Source organism: Bufo bufo, chromosome 3 (genome assembly GCF_905171765.1).
Source record: "Bufo bufo chromosome 3, aBufBuf1.1, whole genome shotgun sequence".
Lineage (NCBI taxonomy): Eukaryota > Metazoa > Chordata > Amphibia > Anura > Bufonidae > Bufo > Bufo bufo.
In genome coordinates this window covers 614617550-614641017 of record NC_053391.1, presented here as the reverse complement: position 1 = coordinate 614641017, position 23468 = coordinate 614617550, and the positions used below count along the sequence as shown (strand labels likewise).

General features: G+C 44.6%; 1 protein-coding gene across 1 annotated transcript in view; it reads right to left on the bottom strand.

Moving 5' to 3' along the window:
- The window catches only part of WDFY2 (WD repeat and FYVE domain containing 2), a 91342-nt gene extending 69181 nt beyond the window's left edge, over positions 1–22161 (bottom strand). The window contains exon 1 of the mRNA XM_040426047.1: positions 21900–22161. Within this exon, the coding sequence (XP_040281981.1) occupies positions 21900–22036 (137 nt within the window). The 5' untranslated portion in view covers positions 22037–22161. The remainder of the gene's footprint in view (positions 1–21899) is intronic.
- Positions 22162–23468: the final 1307 nt, after the last annotated feature.

Genomic DNA, 23468 nt, shown 5'->3' with positions numbered 1-23468 from the left:
GAAACAGCACAATCTGCCACAGATAAAAAGCAATGCACTTCCATATCAGAAAAAATAAATAAAAAAAGAAAGCAAAATGGAAAATTATTCTTCAGGGAAATGGTTTTTCTTCTATGAAAATTCCGGCGGGTGGGGGTTGTCTGGACAACACATTTTTTGTGCTAATATAACATGTAAACACAGATCCTGGGCACCAAATTTGAAAGTGACAAAAGTAATAAAGAAATGAATTACTGAAAATCAACTAACGAAAATCAGACATTGCTTTTGAATTGTGGTTCGACAGAATATTTTATAAAAGTAACTAATGAAACTGGTCTGGACAAAAATGATGGTAAACCTAGAAAAGCTAAAAAATAATTTGACCATAGGGACATGTTAAACTATGGTGTCTCCTGCAACTAGGATCACAGGTGTCTTCAAACTTGTAAACCATCAGTCGGTCTATTTAGAGGGTGAAAAGTCATGGTGGGTACCCCACTGAACATGGACCAAAGAAAGCTAAGGAGAGAGTTGTCTCACGAGATTAGAAAGAAAATTATAGACAAACATGTTAAAGGTAGAGGCTATAAGACCATCTCCAAACAGCTCGATGTTCCTGCTACTACAGTTGCACATATTATTCAGAAGTTTAATGTCTACGGGACTGCAGACAACCTCCCTGGATGTGGCCGCAAGAGGAAAATTGAGGACAAATTAAATAGATGGATAATAGAAACGGTAACCAAAGAGCCCAGAACAACTTTCAAAGAGATTGGAGATGAACTCCAAGGTGAAGGTACATCAGTGTCAGATCGCACCATCCGTCACTGTCTTAGCCAAAGTAGTCTTAATGGAAGATGACCAAGGAGGAAACCACTGTTGAAAGAGCTTAGTGACACCTTACCGCGGAAACGGCGAGATGGGATAAACTCTTCAACAGACATTGGGGGTCATTTATCAAACTAAAGTAGAACTGGCTTAGTTGCCCATAGCAACCAAATAGATTTTACCTTTCATTTTGGACAGCTCCTTTGGAAAATGAAAGGTGGAATATAATTGGTTGCTATGGGCAACTAAGCCAGTTCTACTTTACACCAGATTGATAAATCTCCCTATTTTGTTGGTGGTTGCTTGCCCCTCCAGAATCCTGAAAGCATTTAAGTGCAGAAGAGGGTCATTAACTGGCTTATCAGGTCATAAATCTACAGGCCTTCCTTTCTTTAGCTCTGTCATCATAAATTATAAAAAAAAATACAGAGTAATGTCGCACTTGAATGAGGTGGAGATTATAAAAAACAGCATAATTGACAATGAATGGCAAAAAAAATAAAAATGCAAAAAAAAGTTTAATAGGGCTGACAAAAAGATGACACTGCTTCTCAGAACATCTTCACAACCCCTTCAGGCGATCATGGCCAATCCTGCACATTTGGCCAAGTTCGGCCGTTTTCACAGTGTTTTTTTCATCAGTGTTTTGATCAGCGATTTTCATCAGGGATTTTGAGCCAAAACCAGGAGTGGAGGCTACACCGAGATAAGGTATAACAGACAGCGTGAAGGCACCCTTACATTCCTGCTCCATCTAGTTCTGGCATCTGTACCTGCAGTCTATGAAGCAGAGGTGGTCGAGGAAAGTTGTGCCCTTCCAGCTGTAACATGGAGTCTGAAAGCTGCAGGTGACATCTAAACGCTCTCCAGCAAGAAGCACCTACAGCATTCACCCACATCTATGTAACAATTACCATTTCCAGAACATCTCAGAAGAACCGCAATAATAAATGTGTGTGGGAGGAACACGCTAGTCACAGCGCTAAACATTATCCTTACTGGATCATGGAAGGAAGCCTAGGGCATTATAGCAGCTGTGGCACTACAAGTCCCATCATGCCACGCCAACATAATGTACAATTAATTTAGCACTGTAGTTTTTGATGCGAGGGTCACATTAACAAGTTGCATTAATGGAAGGAGCGGCAGAAAATTAAATAAAATACTAAGAATTATAGAAATCCGTAGGGGAGATGTAGAAGACTACTGCAAAGGAGAATGGAAGTAGTTGCCCATGGCAGTCTATTATGAAAATGAAAGAAAAAATGTGATTGGTTGCAATCTCCCTCAATGTAAAAAAAAATATATAAATTTTAATTTTCAGTGATGAAGAATGGTGGCCAATAGTGATGAGAGAAGTGAGCTTTGGACGCTAGATTCAAAGTCGCTTCGGTCAACGCTTAATTTAATACTGTATGGAGATTCGTCTCCGAACAGTATACAAATGTATGGGCTCTGGCGAGATGAAATGAGTTATCACCGAAGTCCTGCGAATAACTTCGACATTCGATTTTTAAAATTGAAAACCATTTTAAAACAGGAATCCGAAGTTGGCTTCAGTATCGGATGGTACCTCGGTACCGAAACAGAGTTCAGATACAAGTTTTAAAATGGTTTTCAAGTTGAAAAATCTAATCCCGAAGTTATTCACCAAATTCCCATGAGACTTTGGTGATAACGAATTTCCCTCGCCAGAGCCCATACATTTTAATGCTGTAGAGACGAAGTTGATCTTGGATCCGAGGCTCGATTTACTCATCCCTAGCTGGCCATTAAGGCTAGACACACAGGAGCGAGTTCAATGCGAGAAACTTGCAGCGATCCCCTTCTGACCTCTGACTAGATCGCACAGCATTATAATGCTTTATAACGCTGTGTGACCCTTAAGGCCCTATTACACCTGAAGATAATCGTGAAGATCATCGTTAACAAGCATTCATATAAAGGCTCATTAGCGATGATCTGGCAGTGTAATACTGCCACCGATTACCCGATGAAAGAGCAAATGCTCATTCATTGGGTAATTGGAATCTCAGCTTTAAAAATCCTCTATTGTCGGCGGCAGATCGTACCGTATAATCATGATCTGCTACAGGCAAACAGTGATTCAGTATGGGGACGAGCGATGGCATTAGCGATTAGAAGATCACTGCATGTAATAGCAAAGGAACGCTTCCTTCCTGACAATTGCCTGCTTCATCTGCAGGACCCTTAGGCCTCTTTCACACGAGCGAGTTTTCCGCACGGGTGCAATGCGTGACGCGAACACATAGCACCCATACTGAATCCGGACCCATTCACTTCAATGGGTCTGTGTACATGAGCGTTGTTTTTCACGTATCACTTCTGCGTTGCGTGAAAATCGCAGCATGTTCTATATTCTGCATTTTTCACGCAGTCCTGGCCCCATAGAAGTGAATGGGACTGCGTGAAAAACGCATTCCATCTGCAATCAAGTGCGGGTGCGATGCGTTTTTCACTGATGGTTGCTAGGAGATGTTGTTTGTGAACCTTCAGTTTTTTTATTACGCGCGTGAAAAATGCATCAAAACGCATTGCACTCGCACGGAAAAAAAACTGAACGCAATCGCAGACAAAACTGACTGAATTTGCTTGGTGCGAGTTTCACTGAACGCACCCTTAACGCATCCAGACCTAATCCGTCACGCTCGTGTGAAAGGGGCCTTACAGTCCTGAAAATCTACTGATTTAGGCCTCATGCACACGAACCATTATACTTACCTGCGAGCTGCGATGTCTGCGTCCGGCCAGGAGCTCCTCCTACTGGTAAGTGACAGGTCATGTCACTTACCAGTAGGAGGAGCTCCCGGCCGGATGCAGACATCGCAGCTCGCAGGTAAGTATAATGGTTCTACAAATTGCTAAGTAACCATGGCAACCGGGACTGCAGTAGCGTCCTGGTTGCCATGGTTACCGATCGGAACCCCAGCGATTAAACTGGGACTCCGATTGGTACACTCCGCTGCCACCAATGATAGGAGGGAGATTTTAAATTAGGAGGGGGAGGGAGGGGAGAAGGCCCACTGGCCACCAACGGGGGCCCACTGGCCACCAATGAGTTAACTACAGGGGAGGGAGGGGGGCCCACTGGCCACCAATGAGTTAACTACAGGGGAAAGATGGGGGGGGCCGGCCGCACTGGCCACCAATGAGTTAACTACAGGGGAGGGAGGGGGGCCCACTGGCCACCAATGAGTTAACTACAGGGGAGGGAGGGGGGCCCACTGGCCACCAATGAGTTAACTACAGGGGAGGGAGGGGGGGGCCGGCCGCACTGGCCACCAATGTGTTAACTACAGGGGGGCTGCCAGGCGATGTGCGGATCATAGCCCCCTGTAAGAGATCGGGTGCTGCCAGGCAGCAGGGGGCAGTCATGTACACAGTTCTTTTAGTATATTCTAACCTGAAGCGTCCCCATCACCATGGGAACGCCTCTGTGTTAGAATATACTGTCGGTTCTGAGTTTTCACGAAGTGAAAACTCAGCTATGAAAAAGCTTTTATGCAGACGGATCTTCGGATCCGTCTGTATAAAAACTAACCTACGGCCACGGATCACGGACACGGATGCCAATCTTGTGTGCATCCGTGTTCTTTCACGGACCCATTGACTTGAATGGGTCCGTGAACCGTTGTCCGTCAAAAAAATAGGACAGGTCATATTTTTTTGACGGACAGGATACACGGATCACGGTCTCGGCTGCAAAACGGTGCATTTTCCGATTTTTCCATGGACCCATTGAAAGTCAATGGGTCCGCGAAAAAAAAAACGGAAAACGGCACAACGGCCACGGATGCACACAACGGTCGTGTGCATGAGGCCTTACACTGATATAATGCTGTCAGTGTAAGGGCTCATGCACACCTAACATATTTTGTTTCCGTGTCCGTTCCAGTCTTTTTTGTGGCCCGCATGCAGAAACCATTCACATCAATGGGGCCACAAAAAAAAGGAAATGACTCCGTGTGCATTTGTAAGATGGGGAAACAGCTCTCCTTGTCTGAACACTGTGTAGATTAAATTAAATGATCTGGACTGACATTCTGCTGTTTGGCCACAAGATGTCGCTGTTTCCTAAACACAGCTACGAACTGCATATATTTCCATATTCATGAGAGGTGGGGTTACACAGAGCCTGGTGAGGAAGAGAAAGGGAGCAGACATCTTAGAGGGAGCTGAGACTGAGGAACTGTGTCAGAGGATCCGACAGCATCCAGGTGTGAGAGCATCCCACATGACCAGAGCGGCAGCTAAGTAAACCTGATCCTGTCCAAGACCCTGATCCTGTCCAGAGGAATAAGGATTGCTTTCAGGAACGCTGATGAGAGCTGAGGAGCAAAGCTACATACACTGCGGGACCGCATGCTTGTTGGAGAAGCTTTTGTTTGGTTCAGAGTCACCAGCGGATTCCAGGTCATTGACATTTTTTTCATTGCAGCAGCTGAATGAAGGCTTATTTTTTTGGTTTGCTAACAGAAACTAAATATAAATATACTTTATATCTTTATTTAAAGGGGTTCTGCAGTTTGTTTAAACTGATGATCTATCCTCTGGGTAGATCATCAGCATCCGACCGGCGGGTGTCCGACACCCGGGACCCCCACCAATCAGCTGTTTGAGAAGGCAGCGGCGCTCCAGCAGCACCGCGGGCTTCTGACAGTTTACTGCTGACCCAGTGACGTCACGACTAGTATCAACTGGCCTGGGCGCGGGTAAGCTCCGTTAACTTGAATGTGACTGAGCAGCAACTAGACCAGGGGACCAATGTACGAGGAGATCACATGGCCTAGGAAGAGGCCGCAGCACTCACAGAGTGCCCAACCTTTTCTAACAGCTGATTCCTGGACCCCCACCGATCCAGAGGATAGGGCATCAATATTATTTCCAGAATAACTGCTTTAAGGGCTCATGCACACGAACGTACTTTCTTTCCATGTCCATTCAGTTTTTGGGTTATTTTGTGGACCATATGCGGAACCATTCAATTTAGTGGGGCCGCAAAAAACGACTCCCTGTGCATTCCATTTCAGTCTGTTCCGCCCAAAAAAATAGAACATGTCCTTTTATTGTCCACATTACGGATAAGGAGAGGACTGTTCTATTAGAGGCCGGCTGTTCCACTCCGCAAAATATGGAATGCACACGGACGTCATCCATATTTGTTGAGGATCTGTGTTTTGCGGAGTGCAAAATACATACGGTTGTGTGCATGAGCCTGTCACGTCTCCTAGCATATCAAAGTTTAAGGGCTCGTTTACATCCCCTTATCCAGCAGGATGTTCTGTTAGGGAACAACCTGCAGGAGTTTACTGGATTCGGCACTGCTGGATTCTACTGGATCCCATTATAGTCAAAGGGATCTGGTGGTTATATGGCCACTTTCCGGCATAAATGCCAGGATTAGGACAGTCAGGTCCATAAATATTGGAACGTCGACACAATTCTAACATTTTTGGCTCTATACACAACAACAATGGATTTGAAATTAAACGGACAAGATGTGCTTTAACTGCAGACTGTCAGCTTTAATTTGAGGGTATTTACATCCAAATCAGGTGAACGGTGCAGGAATTACAACAGTTTGTATATGTGCCTCCCACTTGTTAAGGAACCAAAAGCAGTGGGACATAATAATAATCATAAATCAAACTTTCCCTTTTTAATACTTGGTTGCAAATCCTTTGCAGTCAATTACAGCCTGAAGTCTGGAACGCATAGACATCACCAGACGCTGGGTTTCATCCCTGGTGATGCGCTGCCAGGCCTCTACTGCAACTGTCTTCAGTTCCTGCTTGTTCTTGGGGCATTTTCCCTTCAGTTTTGTCTTCAGCAAGTGAAATGCATGCTCAATCGGATTCAGGTCAGGTGATTGACTTGGCCATTGCATAACATTCCACTTCTTTCCCTTAAACTCTTTGGTTGCTTTTGCAGTATGCTTTGGGTCATTGTCCATCTGCACTGTGAAGCGCCATCCAATGAGTTCTGAAGCATTTGGCTGAATATGAGCAGATAATATTGCCCGAAACACTTCAGAATTCATCCTGCTGCTTTTGTCAGCAGTCACATCGCTCAATAAATACAAGAGAACCAGTTCCATTGGCAGCCATACGTGCCCACGCCATGACACTACCACCACCATGCTTCACTGATGAGGTGGTATGCTTAGGATCATGAGCAGTTCCTTTCATTCTCCATACTCTTCTCTTCCCATCACTCTGGTACAAGTTGATCGTGGTCTCATCTGTCCATAGGATGTTGTTCCAGAACTGTGAAGGCTTTTTTAGATGTCGTTTGGCAAACTCTAATCTGGCCTTCCTGTTTTTGGGGCTCACCAATGGTTTACATCTTGTGGTGAACCCTCTGTATTCACTCTGGGGAAGTCTTCTCTTGATTATTTACTTTGACACACATACACAATTCTTCGGTCATCCACCACAGTTGTTTTCCGTGGTCTTCCGGGTCTTTTGGTGTTGCTGAGCTCACCGGTGCGTTCCTTCTTTTTAAGAATGTTCCAAACAGTTGTTTTGGCCACGCCTAATGTTTTTGCTATCTTTCTGATGGGTTTGTTGTGTTTTTTCAGCCTAATGATGGCTTGCTTCACTGATAGTGACAGCTCTTTGGATCTCATCTTGAGAGTTGACAGCAACAGATTCCAAATGCAAATAGCACACTGGAAATGAACTGTGGACCTTTTATCTGCTTATTGTAATTGGGATAATGAGGGAATAACACACACCCGGCCATGGAACAGCCGAGAAGCCAATTGTCCCATTTCTTTTGGTTCCTTAACAAGTGGGAGGCACATATGCAAACTGTTGTAATTCCTACACCGGTCACCTGATTTGGATGTAAATGCCCTCAAATTAAAGCTGACAGTCTGCAGTTAAAGCACATCTTGTTTGTTTCATTTCAAATCCATTGTGGTGGTGTATAGAGCCAAAAATGTTAGAATTGTGTCGATGTCCCAATATTCATGGACCTGACTGTACTGTTGCTTGCAGCGGTTTTTGTCCGGAACAGGCTACCAGAAGAACATGCTGGATTTAGAAACGCAACTGTGAACGTACCCTTATAAATACTTGCATTCCCTATTAAATTATTCTGAAGTAGCCTTTCTCATAACCCTGTGTTTTGCCGTACCTCTGTTTCCTCCCTTGGAAATTTTACAATATTTTGACATCCCCATTCCCTTTGTCATAAGGATGAGTGGCAATGCAGTGTGACAATGTCAGCACTGACTGGACAAAGCAAGAGTGTCCAGGAACATACCTCCAACTGGTAGCACATAGCTCTCAATTTATTCTGAAATTTCTAGTAGGAGTAAGAGAAGAACGGCACAACATGTAAAGATGAAAACCAAAGTTAGTTAGTCAGCACATCCTAATGCGCAGGTGCGTGTCACCATGGCTGAAAATACAAAATCAAAACACAATGCAATGTTTGTAGAGCGCTGCTGCATTGTGCATGGACATGAAAACATGCTCCAGAAATGATATTTCATGGGGAATGCATTTACTAAAGCAGACAGATCGGGAGAAGCAACAGGTTAGGTCTTTATGCAGTGACTTGGCAATAGGCCTCATTCTCGCCTAAGTATTCTGGTCAGTATTTGTAAGCCAGAGCCAGGAGCGGGTTCTGAAGACGTAGGTTACAATCCTGCGTTTGGCTTACATCTACTGATACAAAATACTTCCGGCAGTTGCTCCAGAGCAGGACTATGTATTACAGCCATGCTCTAACCACTAAGCTCATGGCTCTGCTGGCAATAACCAATTATACATATTTCCAGAACCCCCACCTCCTGTACTACAGACAGCCCCCTAATCTTAAAAACATCACTGTTAGAAGTTCACGGTCCTCACCAACAACAAGAACATTCCTGTGCAACCAGACCAAATGTAAGACCTGTCCATACATAATGGCCACTGACCAGGTACAGATCCCCAATACACATCAGAACTACAGGATCCCAGGTACATTCACCTGAGCCCCACCAAATGTGGTCTATTTGATTGTATGCACCAAATGTCCTACTGGGGGGTCTCTGTGTGGGTAAAACTGGTCAAAAGCTCAGAACAAGAATGAACTCTCATCACCAAACAATAAAAGAAGAAAGGAATCATCTGCCTGTACCGAAACACTTGTGCAGCCATGACCACAATATCATAGACATGAAAAAAATTGATATTAAAAGTAATATATATATTAGTGCCAAGTCAGCCAGCAAACAGATAAAAAAGATTGAGATTTCTCATTGGTTGATACCTTCTAATGGCTAACTGAAAAGATGATAACATATTTGCAAGTTTTGGAGGCTACTTGGGCCTCTTCCCAATAAAATAAATAAAACAATACAACTTTCTATAAACTTATGTATAAGTGATCCAACAATTTTCTGCTACAACGGTTTCCTCTTCCACTCATGTTGACCTAGTTAACATCACGTGTCTCATCCACCTCATACTTCCTATGTGCTTTGGTGTATAAATATGTGAATCTTCAGATACTGTCGTAAAAGATGCCTTATGAAAAGGCCCAAATAGCCTAGAAAGCTTACAATTGTGTGATCATGCTTTCAGTTAGCCATTAAAAAGGTATCCACCCCTGAGGAATCTCAATTTTTATTTTTTACATGGTATGGCAACTGACAACCACCTGTGACGTATGTTTTCATCAGGTGTTAGGAACGGCTTCGTGAACTTATCACAATTGGCAGCAAAAACATTGAGACTCTTATTACAGAGCTGTCCATATAAAACATCTTCCATCCACTTTGCAGATTCTCTCTGTTCTGGTTAATAGAAGGGGGGGGGGGGGTCAAAATAGGAGAACCCCATCTATGATGTCCATATGCAACTAAACAGCTATTGTTCTATCAGACCCTTTAAAGAGGACCTGTCATCGCTCCTGACATGCCTGTTTTAATAGCTTCATGCATTCCCCATGTAATAATAATTCTGGAGCATCTCTTCTTATTGCTCTATGTTGTGCCATTCCTCTATTATTTCTGCTGTTAGTTATGAATGAATTGCTAGCAGTCTGCAGTAAGGGTACAGAGGGGAGGTAACCAGTTGGGGTGTGTCCCTGCACAGTCTGAAAATGGCAGCACTGATTGGATTGAGTGAGTCTGTGCAGGTACACCCCCCGCCAAATTGTTACCTCCCCTCTGTACCCTTACTGCAGACTGCTAGCAATTCTTTCATAACTTCCAGCAGAAATAATAGAGGAATGGCACAACATAGAGCCATAAGAACCAGATGCTCCAGAATTGATATTACGTGGGGAATGCATGAAGCTAATAAAATAGGCATGTCAGGAGCTGTGAAAGGTCATCTTTAACTACTTCACAACCGCCCCCATTGACTATAAACGTCCTTGGGTTGGTCGTTTATCTCTGAATAGACGTTCTGGAATGTCCATTCAGAGATGGCAGCTGCACGCTAATCGTGCAGCTGCCGAGCGGGAGGGCCCACTGTGAGTGACAGCAGAGCACCCCAGAGAGAAGGCAGGGACCCTTCCTCGGTGTCCCTGCCTTCTAGAGCGCTGTATACACAGCGCCCAAGGAGCGCTGTGTATCCAGATCAGGAAGCGCTAAAAGCTTCCTGTCCCGGCCCGGCCGTCATGTGACCTCCGGGTCTGGGAGAGTATAGGAGCTGTGTGAGGTCTTTCAGAGACCTCGATCAGCCCTGCACTGAGGCTGTACAGCGGTGTATTTTGCTGTACAGCTACTCTGGGGGTGTATTTCCCCTGTAACTGGGGCTACTATGTCAGCCCAGTTACAGGAGAAATCAATAGTTAAAAAAAAATGAAGTTAAATGTCCCTCAAAGGTCTTGTGTGACCTTATGGGGGACACAAAGTGTAAAATAAAATTTTTTTAAAAAAAAAGCAGCCCCCGATGGGAGAGGGAGGGGGCCCCCCTCGCTCCCCATCACCCACTGCTCTGCTGTGGCAGCGAGTGATGGTTACCATGGCAACCGGACGCCTTCACAGGCGTCCGGCTGTCCATGGTACTGATCAGAGGCTGTCCATGGTGCTGATTAGACTTCTGCTAAAGGCAGAAGTCTAATCAGACATTGTAAAGTGAAAATACAGTACAGTACACTATATAGTGTACTGTACTGTATTATACAGACATCAGACCCACTGGATCTTCAAGAACCAAGTGGGTCTGGGTCAAAAAAATGTTTTAAAAAAAGTTTAAAAAAGATAAAATCAAAAAACACATTTATCACTGATTAAAAATGAAAAAAATTAAAATTCCCTACACATGTTTGATATCACCGCATCCGTAACGACCTGATCTATAAAACGGTCATGTTACTTTACCCGCACGGTGAACGCCATAAAAAATAAAACAAAACTATGATGAAATTGAAATTTTGCTCACCTTACTTCCCAAAAAAGGTAATAAAAGTGATCAAAAAAGTCGTATGTACGCCAAAATAGTACCAATCAAACAGTCACCTCATACCGCAAAAAATTAGACCCTACCTAAGATAATCGCCCAAAAACTGAAAAAACTATGGCTCTCAGAATATGGAGACACTAAAACATGATTTTTTTGTTTCAAAAATGAAATCATTGTGTAAAACTTACATAAATAAAAAAATTGTATACATATTAGGTATCGCCGCGTCCGTGACAACCTGATCTATAAAAATACCACATGATCTAACCTATCAGATGAATGTTGTAAATAACAAAAAATAAAACGGTGCCAAAACACCTATTTCTTGTTACCTTGCCTCACAAAAAGTGTAAAATAGAGCAACCAAAAATCATATGTACCCTAAACTAGTACCAACAATACTGCCACCCTATCCCGTAGTTTCTAAAATGGGGTCACTTTTTTGGAGTTTCTACTCTAGGGGTGCATCAGGGGGGCTTCAAATATGACATGGTGTCAAAAAACCGGTCCAGCAAAATCTGCCTTCCAAAAACTGTATGGCATTCCTTTCCTTCTGCGCCCTGCCGTGTGCCCGTACAGCGGTTTACGACCACATATGGGGTGTTTCTGTAAACTATAGAATCAGAGCCATAAATATAGCATTTTGTTTGGCTGTTAACCCTTGCTTTGTAACTGGAATTATTATTTTTTTTTTTATGGAAAATCTGCCAAAAAAGTGAAATTTTGAAATTGTATCTCTATTTTCCATTAATTCTTGTGGAACACCTAAAGGCCTCTTTCAGACGGGCGTTGCGGGAAAAGGTGCGGGTACGTGGCGGGAACATGCGCGATTTTTCCGCGCGAGTGCAAAACATTGTAATGCGTTTTGCACGCGCGTGAGAAAAATCGCGCATGTTTGGTACCCAAACCTGAACTTCTTCACAGAAGTTCGGGCTTGGGATCGGTGTTCTGTAGATTGTATTATTTTCCCTTATAAACATGGTTATAAAGGGAAAATAATAGCATTCTGAATACAGAATGTATAGTAAAATAGCGCTGGAGGGGTTAAAAAAATAATAATAATAAAACTCGCCTTAATCCACTTGATCGCGCAGCCGGCATCGCTTCTGTCTTCTTTCTTTGCTGTGTGCAGGAAAAGGACCTGTGGTGACGTCACTCCGATCATCACATGATCCATCACCATGGTAAAAGATCATGTGATGGATCATGTGATGGATCATGTGATGACCGGAGTGACGTCACCACAGGTCCTGTTCCTGCACACAGCAAAGAAAGCAGACAGAAGAAATGCCGGCTGCGCGATCAAGTGGATTAAGGCGAGTTAAATTATTATTATTATTATTATTTTTTTAACCCCTCCAGCGCTATTTTACTATGCATTCTGTATTCAGAATGCTATTTTTTTTCCCTTATAACCATGTTATAAGGGAAAATAATAATGATTGGGTCTCCATCCCGATAGTCTCCTAGCAACCGTGCGTGAAAATCGCACCGCATCCGCACTTGCTTGCGGATGCTTGCAATTTTCACGCAACCCCATTCATTTCTATGGGGCCTGTGCTACGTGAAAAACGCACAAAATAGAGCATGCTGCGATTTCCACGCAACGCACAAGTGATGCGTGAAAATCACCGCTCATGTGAACAGCCCCATAGAAATGAATGGGTCGGGATTCAGTGCGGGTGCAATGGGTTCAACTCGCGCATCGCATCTGCGCAGAATACTCGCCCGTGTGAAAGGGGCCAAAGGGTTAACAAAGTTTGTAAAATCAGTTTTGAATACCTTGAGGGGTGTAGTTTCTTAGATGGGGTCACTTTTATGGAGTTTCTACTCTTGGGGTGCATCAGGGGGGCTTCAAATAGGACATGGTGTAAATAAACCAGTCAAGCAAAATCTGCCTTCCAAAAACCATACGGCGCACCTTTCCCTCTACGCCCTACTGTGTGCCCGTACAGTAGTTTACGGCCACATATGGGGTGTTTCTGCAAACTACAGAATCGGGGCAATAAATATAGCATTTTGTTTGGCTGTTAACCCTTGCTTTGTTACTGGAAAAAATGGAAAATTTGCCAAAAATTTTTAATTCTGAAATTTTATCACCATTTGCCATTAACTCTTGTGGAACACCTAAAGGGTTAACGACGTTTGTAAAATCAGTTTTGAATACCTTGAGGGGTGTAGTTTTGGGTGGTTTCTATTATGTAAGCCTCACAAAGTGACTTCAGACCTGAACTGGTCCTTAAAAAGTGGTTTTTGAAAATTTCTGAAAAATTTCAAGATTTGCTTCTAAACTTCTAAGCCTTGTAACGTCCCCCAAAAATAAAATATCATTCCCAAATTAATCCAAACATGAAGTAGACATATGGGGAATGTTAAGTAATAACTATCTTTGTAGGTATTACTATGTATTATAGAAGTAGAGAAATTGAAACAAAGTTATCACCACTTAAAGTGACACTGGTCAGATTTGCAAAAAATGGCCTGGTCCTTAAGGTGAAATAAGGTGTTAAAAATGGAAAAAAAAAATAACAAAAAACATAATATCAATCAAAAAGTCGTATCTACCCCAAAATGATAGCAATAAAAACGTCACCTCGTCCCGCAAAAAACAAGCCCTCACACAAGACTATAGCCAGAAAAATGAAAAAAATATGGCAACACAAAAAATTTTTTTTCTAAAAATGTTTTTATTGTGTAAAACGTAAAAAAAAAAATGGTATTGTTGCGTCCGTAATAACTAGATCTATAAAAATATCACATGATCTACCCCATAAAGTGAACGATGTAAAAAAAAAAAAAATTTGAAGTATTACACTAAACAGCTTTTTTGTGACTTCACCTCCCAAAAATGAGATAAAAAGCAACCAGAAAACCAAATGTACTGCAAAATGGTGCCAATAAAATGATGCCCACATAAAGTAGACATATAGGGAATGTTCATTAATAAATGTTTAATGAGGCATCACTATCTGTCTTAAAAGCAGAGATTAAAATTTAGAAAACCGTTAATTTTTTAAAATTTTTAGTAACTTGGATTTTTTTTTAAATAAAAGGTTAAACATATTGACTAAAATTTACCATAAACATGAAGTACAATGTGTCACAGGAAAACGATCTCTGAATAGCTTGGATAAGGCCTCATGCATACGACCGTTGTGCGTTTTGCGGTCCGCAAAACATGGATGGCGTCCGTTCTGCAATTTGAGAACGGCATGGACAGCCATTGATATAACTGCCTATTCTTCTCCGCAAAACGGGCAACAATAGGACAGGTTATTTTTTTTTTGCGGACCACGGAACAGAGCAACGGATGCGGACAGCACACGGAGTGCTGTCCGCATCTTTTGTTACCCCATTGAAGTGAATGGGTCCGCATCCAAGCTGCAAAAACTGCGGCTCGGATGCGGACCAAAACAATGGTCGTGTGCATGAGGCCTAAGTAAAAGCGTTCCAAAGTTATTACCACATAAATTGACACATGTCAGATTTGCTAAATTAGGCCTGGTCAGGAAGGAGGTAAATGGCCCGGTCTGGAAGTGGTTAAATATTAAAGAGTGACAATGCTCCTCATTTTATTATTTTTTTACTTTTTCCTGTAGCACTGATGAGCAGACACGAGATCCCCCACATTATAGCAGGTTATGTCTTGCAGGCAAGTGTGACCCAATTTCAAAGTGGTTTGTGCAGTTAACCGTCTCATAAATGGAAAATAAAGGATGTAAATAAAACGTACAAATACTATTAAAAAAATGCACATGTACATGTTGGACAACAGCAGAGAGTTCTAGCAGACAACCATCAATACAATATCCTGAAAAAGAAATCTACTATTACAATTTATTCACAATATGCTCTCAGTCATGACCATCAGAATATACCTTATTTTTCGCCCCATAAGACGCACTCCCCCCCCCCCAAAGTTGGTGAAAAATGCCCCTGCATCTAATGGGGTGAATACTAATGCGCTCATTAGTACTGGAGGACCAGGAAGCAGTGAAGGCTCTGTACTCACCGCTTCCTGGTCCTCGGCTGTCGGCTGTGCAGTGGCTGCGCACAGCGTGGGGGCGCTCTGTGCACGCCGATTTACAGCACAGCCGACGGAGGAGGAAGACAGAGCGCAGGCAGTGAGGAGTGGCTGCCTCCAGGAACAGGAGAGGTAAGTGGTTTATTTATTTTGTGATCTGAGACTGGGGGCTGATCAAACATGGCTGGTGTAGGGCTGCAGTAAACGATTATTTTAGAAATTGAGTATTCTATCGATTAATCGAGTAATCTAATAAGAAAAAATGAATTAATAGACTATTTTCTTTTATAAAAACTCATCAGACCCCCTACCATCAGTCCCCAACACCCTTCATTCCCCTCTGTGCGATCAGCCCAAGTGCATCAGTTCCCCCCGATGCCATCAGCTCCACTATCCCCCAGTGCCATCAGCCCCCCGCCCTGTGCCATCAGCTCTGTTCCCCCAGTGCCATCAGCTTCCCCCCCCGTGCCATCAGCTCCGTTCCCCCAGTACCATCAGCTCTCCCCCACCCCAGTGCCTTCAGCTCTCCCCCCCTTGTGCCAGCAGTGCTCTCCCCCCCAGTGCCTTCAGCTCTCCCCCCCTTGTGCCAGCAGCGCTCCCACCCCCCTTGTGCCAGCAGCACTCCCCCCTGCTCCTCCTGACACCCGGAGTGCACAGCGTCATTGGTTGCTATGACGCTGTGCACTACGTGCACCCGGCCTTAGTCGCATCACCTTACCTTTCCAGCAGGGGTGCCGCCGACACTCCATCGTTCCACGCTGCTCTGCGCCTGACGTCACACAGCGCGTCAGGTCACGGCGTGCGTACGTCAGGAGGTCAGCAGGGGACCATGAATGTGCTGTGGAGTGTCCGGAGGCCCCCTGCTGGAAAGGAGAGTATTCCGAGCGCGGCGGGAGACTCCCGCTCCATGGTCACGTGACACAAACGAATCCTTGATGCAAAAAATTTGCATCGAGGATTTTTTTGTGTCGAATTACTCGATTTAGTCGAGTACTCGTTGCAGCCCTAGTTGGGGGCTGATCAAACATGGCTAGGGGCAAATAAATATGGCTGGGGGTTATGAGATATAGCAGGGGGCTGATATGAGGCATGGAGTCTCATCTGAAGTCTGAATGGGGGGGTCTTCTTTATATTGGGCGGTGATCTGAGGTCTGATTGGGGTCTTATTAACATTGGAGTCTGATCTGAAGTCTGATTGAGGGTCTTATTAACATTGGGGGTCTGATTGGGGCCGTGAGCTGAGGTCTGATCAATATTGGGGGTCTGATTGCTGATCTGATGTCTAATGAAAAATATTTTTTTCTTATTGTTCTCCTCTAAAACCTGCGTCTTATGGACCAGTGCGTCTTATAGGTACTACATTTCTCTGGCTGGCTGTAGCTACCCTTGGTGAGATGGGTGGCTGCAAGATGAAAGGGGCTTTCTGTGGATAAACAAGCACTTTAGGCCTCGTTCCCACGTCCATGATGACATCCTGTGATAAGATGGTCAGTGGTTCCTCCGTAAAGCTGTCCATGAAGAATCTGCGTTTGGTATGTGTGTCCATTTTTTTCCCCTCCTTGTGTCATCTGTTTTCCACAGACACTGCTAGACCATCTCCTACCAATGGTCCATGAAAACCACAGACCAAACATGGAGTGGTTTTTAGACCCATAGACTATAAGGTGCGTGAGGGATCCGTAATCATGGACAAAATAGGGTATGCTTCCATGGTCTCACCACAGACCCATAGCCCTGGTGTGAATACACACATTAAAGTCAATGGTTACATGAACGATCGGTGGAGACCATGGAAAGCACGCGTACGTGATTCAGTGAGGTGTGAAAGAGGCCTTAGAGAACATTCCTATGGGGTGTAAATTGCTGCAGAAAAATCCGCCATGAAGTTGCAAAAGAAAATCACGGAGACACTCTCTACTTTGATCTGTGATGTGGATCAAACATGGCCACTGAAGTCTATGGGTCGGCAAAAACCACTGACAAAACAAAGTGTTTTTTCCGCCTAGTAGTGCATGTCGATGCCACACGAAAGGCAAAAAAACACTGACCAATCACGGATCCTTCACAGACATCTTCATGGATGAACCACTGACCATTTTGCCATGTCTTCATGGACACAGATGTGTGAATAAGGCCTGAAGCACATTATATGCTTCACATGCACTGGCCGAGAAACAGAAACAAAGTCCGGTAAACCCTGGGGTTTTGGCGCGGCCACTATGTAGAAACCCCTGCTAGAGCATATGGACATCAGAGTGGGGGGTCCCGATTTACGAGCCAGAGCAGAGAACCGTGGGGTACTAATTCTGCTCGCTATAGACTGATACAATTCTAATAAAGGACATCTTACGGCCGCCCGCTTTCTCTCAATGGAGGGAAGAAAAGGGATGAGGCGACACCAACAGGACAGAATCCAGTCTTCATAACTTGTAATGCACTTCGGACACTTCTATCTTACAATAAGGTTTAGAAGGATCCTCCTCATTCTCCAAAAAGGTTGGGTTCCCAGAGGTTCTTAGCCTATGAATAAGCTGAAAAAGTCTGTTGTCTGAATACCCCGTTAACAGGAACATGTCCCCAGTCATTTCCTTCCCTAGAAAGGTTACTCGGGCTGCACATTCAGCATGTAGGAGCCTCACTCTGCTCATCCTCCACATCGGACAGCGTCAGCACAGACGTATCCTGTGCAGCACACAGAGGAATGCCCAACATGAAAAAAAGCTAATAAATGTCATCAAAGTAATGATGACCTGAAAAAAAGACCTGTTTGCAAAGAGATGAATAATTTGTATTTTTAGATGAACTATTTTGTTGGATCAGAAGGGGTTGGATGGAAGACGGTAACAGGACTGCAGGATCAGGCCGCACACGGTTTACAGCACTGACGCATAGGTCTGCACAGGAGCATTGGCGGAATAACAAAAAATGCTAACTGCACATATCCATCCAATCATGTGTCAGTCAACCATCAAAAAAGTATCCAGACCGCTCTTCGCTATCCCCTAAGCCTAAGGGGTTCCCTTTAACCGTTCTCCATTGTGTGATATGGTTTCATTAAAGGCATTGTGCCAAGTTTATAATTAAGGGATTGTTGGGGATCTGACCCGAGAACAGGGGTCCCATTCTCCTGATCTGATGGAGCGGCAGGTCGAGCATGCACCCTACAACTCCATTCATTTTCTAGGGCACTGCCGGAGGTAGTCGAGTACTAAGCTCTGCAATATCCGGCAGCTCCATCCAGAGAGGATGAAAGGAGAAGCATGGCACATGCTCTTCCCGCATGAATAGGACCTCCGATCTAGGGATCGGTGGGGGTCCAAGCAGATGCCCCCCCCCCCCCCCCTTCGGTCAGTTAGTCATCCTCCTATACACAGGATACTTCCTACTTGGAGTAGGTTTTTGAGAACATTTACACTTGTTAGTAAATTTGCAGGGGCCAATGTTCCGGGCCCGGCACACCCTCGACACTCCGAAGTGTCGAAACGTCTGTGCGACAAAATATTGTCGCATGGACATAAAAAATAAAAAAAACTTATAAAATGGTTCTTGCAACCATTTTTATGCCCAAATGCCTCAGGATAGGTCATCAATATAAGGCCTATTGCACACGACCGTATGGCTTTTTCAGTGTTTTGCGGTCCGTTTTTCACGGATTCGTTGTTCCGTTTTTTGTTTCTGTTGTGTTTCCGTTTTTCCGTTCCGTTTTTCCGTATGACATATACAGTATACAGTAATTACATAGATAAAATTGGGCTGGGCATAACATTTTCAATAGATGGTTCCGCAAAAAACGGAACGGATACGGAAGACATACGGATGCATTTCCGTATGCATTCCGTTTTTTTGCGGACCCATAGACTTTAATGGAGCCACGGAACGTGATTTGTGGCGAAATATAGGACATGTTCTATCTTTAAACGGAACGGAAAAACGGAAATACGGAAACGGAATGCATACGGAGTACATTCCGTTTTTTTTACGGAACCATTGAAATGAATGGTTCCGTATACGGAACGCCAAAAACGGCCCGCAAAACGGAAAAAAAAAAACGGTCGTGTGAAAGAGGCCTAAGATTGGTGGGGATCTGACTCCCAGCACCAGGCTTATGGTGCTCCTGCCAGCGCTGCATCCTTTTCAATGTTTCCCTGCACCCCACCTATAGAGTCTAGCGCCCTCTATATCCACTGATCAGCTGTTCGATGTAGCGCCATCAATGGGAAGTCAGCGCCAGAGCCACACAGCACAGCACTCGTCACTGCAGCACTGCCCCAACTACAGTCATGGCAGCTAATGTCAATAGTGCTGGTCCTGTGTGTCCGCACTATGCATGATGGCAGCAGGCGCTCTCCAGCCCTGCTCCGAACTCCGATGCTGCCATCATTAGTACCAAGGCAGAACCTGCTTTCATCACAGAACACTACTGTTTGCCATTGATGGCCGCATCAGCGTTCACGTGAGGGCTGGAGTGTAGGTGCTGTGCTTGTGCTGTACCCGCCAGAGTCACCACCAAGGTCAGTAATTGGCTGCAGTTGGCACATGTGATACAGACAGCTTTTTTTGTGTGTTTTTTTCCTCTGTAATTTCAGTCTCGTGTGGTTGGCCCCTCTCATATCAGTAGCATATGCCCCCAACGTCTGATAGGTGCGGGTCGCACACCTCTCTCTATTAAGGAGCAAGGATCATACACGCGTGGCCGTCCTCCATTTGTTTCTACCGTAATGCTGAAAATAGCCGAGCAGGATCTCTGTCAGCCCCATAGAAGTGAAAGGCGCGGTGGCCACGCTTGCCATTTATTTCCATGGGATGCCGCTCGGCTATTTTCGGCAGTCCTATAGGAATGAATGTAGGGCGTCCGCACATGCGCGGTCTGCTCTCCTTCACTTTGAGGGCTCAATTCTAGAGATAGGTCCTAGCAATATGCCCCAAATCGTGATGAGCGAAGAACAAAGCGACCTAGGATGTAGCATCCAAAGCTCGCTTCGCTCATCGCTCGCCCCAAATGTATGAGATGAACCTAACCCTTGAAGCTACCAGCACATAGGAGCGGGCCGTCTTGCAGAAAATACTACAAGAATTTCCATGTTGGCTGCTGTACGTTTCTGCACTAAATACCACGTGTTACTCGCGGTTTCTGGTGCCGATTTAAGGCGGATTTGCCGTATAGCTCACCCTTAAAATTTAAAAGGGTGAAATCCGCACAAACAATTGAGAAGTTGCAGATTTCAAAATCCACACAGCAGATGAATTTCCGCACTGAAGGAAAAAAGCAAAGCGTCGATCAGATCTGTCTGATCCCATCCATTTTGCTGGTTCTGTACCCCCAGAGGAAGGTTTCAATCGAAACGCGCGTCGGGGTATGCGGTCTTCCTGTGGATTTGTTACTTTCTAGATACGGTATGTGACCCTTATTCTGTCCGCTTATTTGATGTATTTTACTGCGGTTTGAGCCTCTTGAACAAATGTCTAATATATTGTTTTGTCAATTGTATGTGGTTTTGCACATGCCCTTCACCATGGTGCTGCATTTCATTGAATAGGTATATGTCTAATATACACCTGGGAGGTGCTCCGTTTTTCTGCTTACACTGCAGTTTGCACTCTCATGGATAGTGGATGTCTTTCTAAACATAGATCTTATATGGCAGCTTTCTCTTTTATAGGCTCTTGTGTTTACGTCTCCTGCTTCATTATACTGATTTGTACTTTATAAATTCTCCCAGGATTGTACCGCACTTTGTTGCATTTTTCTGTCATCGCTTTTGTATATCTTTTAAGTCATGCATTTAATAAAACAATATTTTTATAGCTTAATAGCTCTCAGTGTCCGTTTATAGGTTTTCTAGTTGTTTCTTCTGCTATACTGTTGCTTTACGCAATTCCCTTGTAACCTATTTTTGTATTTAATTGGTTCTGTACTACAATGGCGCTTTTCCGCATGGTAACCTGTGCCCTGTGCCCTGTCTTTCAGAGGTACGCTGGTAAATGTCACACCTATGTTTTGGCTACATGAGGGATAATTAGCACGAAGGAGCGAGAAGAAAACAATGGAACCTGATCCATCGGGCAGCACAACTCTGCAGTAATATCAGGTTTACTGCCAGACGGGCACAACTGAGAAGCGGCAATAACTACCAGATGCCCTAAATATGTGCCAGTCCCAAGTGATAAGGACACAGCCCCCTTGTAAGAGCAGATTATTAGTCTTATGAATGACCTGCAGAAGAGTAACTGACTTCACTGCTGCCCAACCTCCCTGTGCCAATACACCCCCCTGTGCCCACAAATGCCAACATTCTCCCCTGTGCCCACAAATGCCAATACACCTCACCTGTGCCCACAAATGACAATACACCTCACCTGTGCCTACAAATGCCAATACACCTCACCTGTGCCCACAAATGCCAATACACCTCACCTGTGCCCACAAATGCCAATACACCTCACCTGTGCCCACAAATGCCAATACACCCCCTGTGCCCACAAATGCCAATACACCCCCTGTGCCTCTCACTTCTGCAGCTGGCAGTGAATTATTAAGCAGCCCATGTAACCCAGCACCCTGCTCAGTAACTAAGCTGCAGGCAGTAAATAATGAAGCGGAGCTCCGGGGGCATCATGCCACGCGCTGCAGGTACCTGTCCTCCGACACACTGATCATCCCGTCCTCCTTGGGCACAATCACAGCCATATTCACCACGTCCTGGGATCCTTCCACCTTGTTCATTAGTATGGGTTTTCGGGTAAGGGGTGTGGGGTGGATCTCCGCCGCCATCCTCTTCTACCTGGTGCCAAGGTGTGACGTGCCCGTCTCTAGCTGCAGCTGCCGGGTACAGACTGGCAGCAGCTCTACAACCTCCCAGCCTCTGCTCCGAGCTTCTGTCAGCTGACTGACGCGTCACTACTCAGGACACGCCCATCACCTGGGGGGGGGGGTTGTTTTCTTTCTTTTTTTTCACTCATCTTTATTGATATGTGTGAAGGAGCAGCAAGGACATCATGGTGGGAACAGTATCGCCCGTCATATGACAGGAGGAAGGACAGAGGTCCTGTCAGTATAATAGGAACAGCGGTCACGTGACCCGCACCGCCTCCCTGCCGGGACGGTAAACACACGTCACGTGACCAACACATACATAGCGTGAACTTGTACAAAGCTGGAGCTGGATTCTTATTCTTCAGTTTCTAATTCACGTGACTTGCATGTTTTGTATTTTGGTTCTGAATCATGAGGACGGCTTTTCCCAAAAATAAAATAAATTGCAGTGAGCGGTCCTGTGGTGACATCAGTTCACAGCAGAAACGACTGGCACACAAATGGGCATCAAAGTGGGCATAAAAGGGTGTGATTTAAAGGGTTAAATATCCAATCTCACACTGCCAACATACAGAGGGTGACTCCCTACATCATATTCAGTTGAGCTGAGCCTGGTCCCAACAGATTCTGGAATCAGGAATTGGCATTAAAGTGGGCAGTGGGTTACACATACATAACATGAAAAATACCATAAACATGAAACCATACCTCCCAACAAAGAGGGACAATATGTGCATTTTTTTTTATACTAGGCCACTCCCCCAACTCCACCCAAAGCATAACTATACACACCCAGTCCCCTTAATGCCCCCACATAGTAATTTGTACCACCACACAAGAGCAATGCCTACATGTGCTCCATCACAGTAGTTATGCCCAGATATCTGCCCCCTCACAGTAGTTATGCCCAGATATCTGCCCCCTCACAATAGAACCTTTCTCAAGCAGTGTGCGGAACTAAACGTTGCATTGGTGAATAAAGTCACATCTTTATTTTACTCGTGGAAGGGCCGTGGACTATTCCTTTTTATGTTACTTAGAGATTGGATTGCTCCTACAACCGCTGGCACCCAACCTACTGTATTTGCTGTGCTGCTCACAAACTTGTTATTATTTTGCCCCCTCACAATAGTTATGCTCAGATATGTGCCCCCTTCACAGTAGTTATGCCCAGATATGTGCCCCCTGCCAGTAGTTATGCCCAGATATGTGCCCCCTCACAATAGTTATGCCCATATATTTGCCACTTCACAATAGTTATGCCAATATATGTGCCCCTTGTCAGTAGTTATGCCCAGATATGTTCCCCTTCACAATATTTATGCTAGGATGTGCCCCCTCACAGTAGTTATGCCCAGATATGTGCCCCCTCACAATTGTTATGCCCAGA